Source organism: Aplysia californica, unplaced genomic scaffold (genome assembly GCF_000002075.1).
Source record: "Aplysia californica isolate F4 #8 unplaced genomic scaffold, AplCal3.0 scaffold00100, whole genome shotgun sequence".
NCBI lineage: Eukaryota > Metazoa > Mollusca > Gastropoda > Aplysiida > Aplysiidae > Aplysia > Aplysia californica.
This window is the reverse complement of record NW_004797370.1, coordinates 294,389-297,620: the sequence shown is the minus strand read 5'-3', so window position 1 is coordinate 297,620 and position 3,232 is coordinate 294,389. Positions and strand designations below refer to the sequence as shown.

Here is a 3,232-nt window from a genome sequence, read left to right as displayed (position 1 = left end):
CACACACACACACACACACACACACACACACACACATACACACACACACACACACACACACACACACACGCGCGCGCGCGCGCGCGCACAAGTAGACTCACCGTTAGGAGCCACCCCTAGATCGAGGCTGGACCTGGTGTTGAAGATAAGCGCGTGCACCACACGGCTGTAGGCCACACTCATCACTATGACCGGGAGGACGAGGAGGGTCAGATCTAGCAGAACCGTGTATGCCTAGGGAGAGAAGGAGACATTCAAAAGGAGTAGAAGAACGAGGAGGAAGAGAAGGGGAGAGGAAGAGAAGGAAGAGGAGGGGAGGAAGAGGAAGAAGAGAATGAGGGATGAAGAGGAGGAAGAGGAGGAAGAGAAGGAGAGGAGGAAGAGGAGGAAGAGGAGGAAGAGGAGGAAGAGGAGAAAGACGATGAGAAGTAGTGGAGGAAGAGAAGGACGGGAGGAAGGGCAGGAAGAGGAGGAAGAGGAGAAGTGACATAAAGAGTCGAGATAGGGATTGAGAGGTGGCAGAATCATGTGGGGGGGGGGGGAGGAACAATTAGTGATGATTGTGATAATAGTTAGTAAAGAGGAAGGTATAGGCCTAAAGAAACATTCGGTAGTGGTGAGGAACAGAAGAAGGGGGGAGGAGGACGACGAGTGGAAGAGGACGAGCAGGAGGAGGGGGAAGAGGACGACGAAGAGGAAAACAAGAAAAACAGAAAGGGAAGGGGAGATCAGAGAAAGAAAGAAAAAAAGAAAGAAAGAAAGAAAGAATGAAAGAATGAAAGAAAGAAAGAAAGAAAGAAAGAAAGAAAGAAGAAAGAAACAAAGAAACAAAGAAACAAAGAAAGAAAGAAAGAAAGAAAGGAGGGAGATGTACAGAAACAAGCAAACTAACACAAAAAAAAGAAAAAAAAAGAATAAAGCAAGAGATACACTGAAGGAAACTTCGAACAACAGAAAGTTCTAAACCAGAGGCTGTTATAATCAGAGTTTCCGATCACCTTTATGATGAAACCATGTGTATGTCATGCTCTGACAGACTGCATTCACGGTAATCTTGCACAATTCATTTGCACCAATCTAATTCCGTCGTTTAATGTATTGCACCGGCCTTCCCGATGGGCCTTACGTCAGCACGCGACAGCGTGCTAAATAAAATTGTCACAGAGAAGGTAATCACATGTTTATGTGGCGTTTAATAGTACGAGGAAATTGAGTTTTTTTGTGAGCTCAATTTGGTTGACCGTAGACGCATGCCAGGCTCACGCTTAGAATGTTGTTGGTGACGAGGTAGACGCTAGCATATTCTGTGACCTGCAGGGATGATGCAACTAGAGAAACTAAGTGTGTTTTATTGTTTTTACATTTCATTATTAAATCATGCAAAGATACCAACACGTACAAGTGGGGTTTGTTAAATGGAAGGATTGTCCATTTTTATGCCGAGTTCCTGGTTTTTGGGATGACTTATTTCTTTGGGCAGGTTTTGAGATAGACAGACAGGCAGACAGAGAGACAGACAGACAGACAGACAGACAGACAGACAGACAGACAGACAGACAGACAGACAGACAGACAGACAGACAGACAGACAGACAGACAGACAGACAGACTGATAGATAGATAGATAGATAGATAGATAGATAGATAGATAGATAGATAGATAGATAGATAGATAGATAGAAAGAAGAAACTGAAAACCAGCCGTCAAGAAAAGCGCTCTTAAAGAAAACCAGCCGAAATGTAATTTATAATCGGCGCCATCTATGTTTGGCGGATAAATACTACATTATCCTCGTCACTCAAATTTAGTGGAACTAGAGACTAAATCGAACAACCAAAGTAACTTTTTTTTTGTTGGCTCTAGGTCTTCCTTTCCCCCCACACGGGCGAATATTTATATACTTCTTTCTCAGTCCCGGCTTGTTTCCTTTGGAACCCCCCCCCCGCCTATTTCTTTTTTTCTTAAAAAACAGAACTTCAAACCAATTTGGGGGGGGGGGGGTTCAGAGGAGGGGGAGGTTCGGGGCAGGCGAAGGAGGCGTGCCAGGGAAAGAGCGGGGGGGGGGGTAGAGAGATGGAGCTGGGTAGTGTGGGGGTATAGCACGGAGAAGAGAGCAAGGCAGAGAGAAAGGGCCAGGTAGTGTGTGTGTGTGTGTGTGTGTGTGTGTGTGTGTGTGTGTGTGTGTGTGTGTGTGTGTGTGTGTGTGTGTGTCTGTGTGTCTGTGTGTGTGTGTGTTGGGAGGGGGGCAGGGAAAAGAGGCTGGGACAGCGAGAAGAGGCTGAATAGTGGAGGAGGGGTGGGGGAGGAGCAGGAAGAAGAGGGCAGGGTAGATGTAGGGCAGGGTAGGTGTTAATTGAGAACATTTGGGGGAATCTGTACGGTAGTTTCTTTTGTCTTGGATCTCCAGTTGCAGGCGGGTTCTCTGACGTTATACTAGCCTATCTATCTATCTTATACTACGGCATATGGAGTTAAAAATGCTGGTGGTGTTGACGATGATAGCACGGAGTGCTCATGTTCAAATCCTCAACACGGCGTTCCGGGAAACTAGCAATCTTTGACAATACTGTCAAACTTGCTCTATCGACCACCTACCCAAGACCATCACCTGTACAAACAACAACTTTCCACTTCACTACTAGCGTTTTTATACATTCTAATGACAATGTCCAAAACATACATCAGGCTACATCAGAATTACAAAGTTCTATCTGAAATTTTTGGCTGTTTTGAGTCACAAAGACCATCAGATCAGAAACCAAATGTTTTAGATCTATCTGCTCTATCAAAATCGAAAGATTAAACGGCATTTTTATCAAGACATTCAAAAATTTGCATTCGAAAAAGTTTGACATGATGTGAAACTCAAAACCTTTGACGACAAAAGGCTCAAAAGTAGGTACTGAGCAGATACAACTTTGTAATTCTGAGGTATTGACCTGTGTCTAAGACAAGAACATATCTCCTCGACAATGGGTGGCGGTCTTGAACAGTTTCAGCGGTATTACTCACCTGTTCTATGCGCTGGTTGGGCCAGATCTCTCTACACATGTGAGCACCTCCGGCCAGGGCGATATGTTTCTGGAACACGGCGGTGGGCGTGGTCAGGGCAGCTGCCAACACCCAGCACACGGCTATACATCTGGGGATGTGGAGAGGACTCTGTTGTGAATTAAACATGAATTTTTGTTTTGCTATTTTATTGGTCTTTACCTCTCTCTCTCTCTCTCT

The 3,232-nt window shown here is 45.1% G+C and overlaps 1 protein-coding gene across 1 annotated transcript in view; it reads right to left on the bottom strand.

The window, feature by feature from the left end:
• LOC101846804 (cholecystokinin receptor) overlaps positions 1-3,232 on the bottom strand; it is a gene marked incomplete in the record, with an annotated part of 56,176 nt that overhangs the window by 43,166 nt on the left and 9,778 nt on the right. The window contains 2 exon segments of the mRNA XM_013080795.2: positions 102-234; positions 3,014-3,143. Of these exon segments, the coding sequence (XP_012936249.1) occupies positions 102-234; positions 3,014-3,143 (263 nt within the window).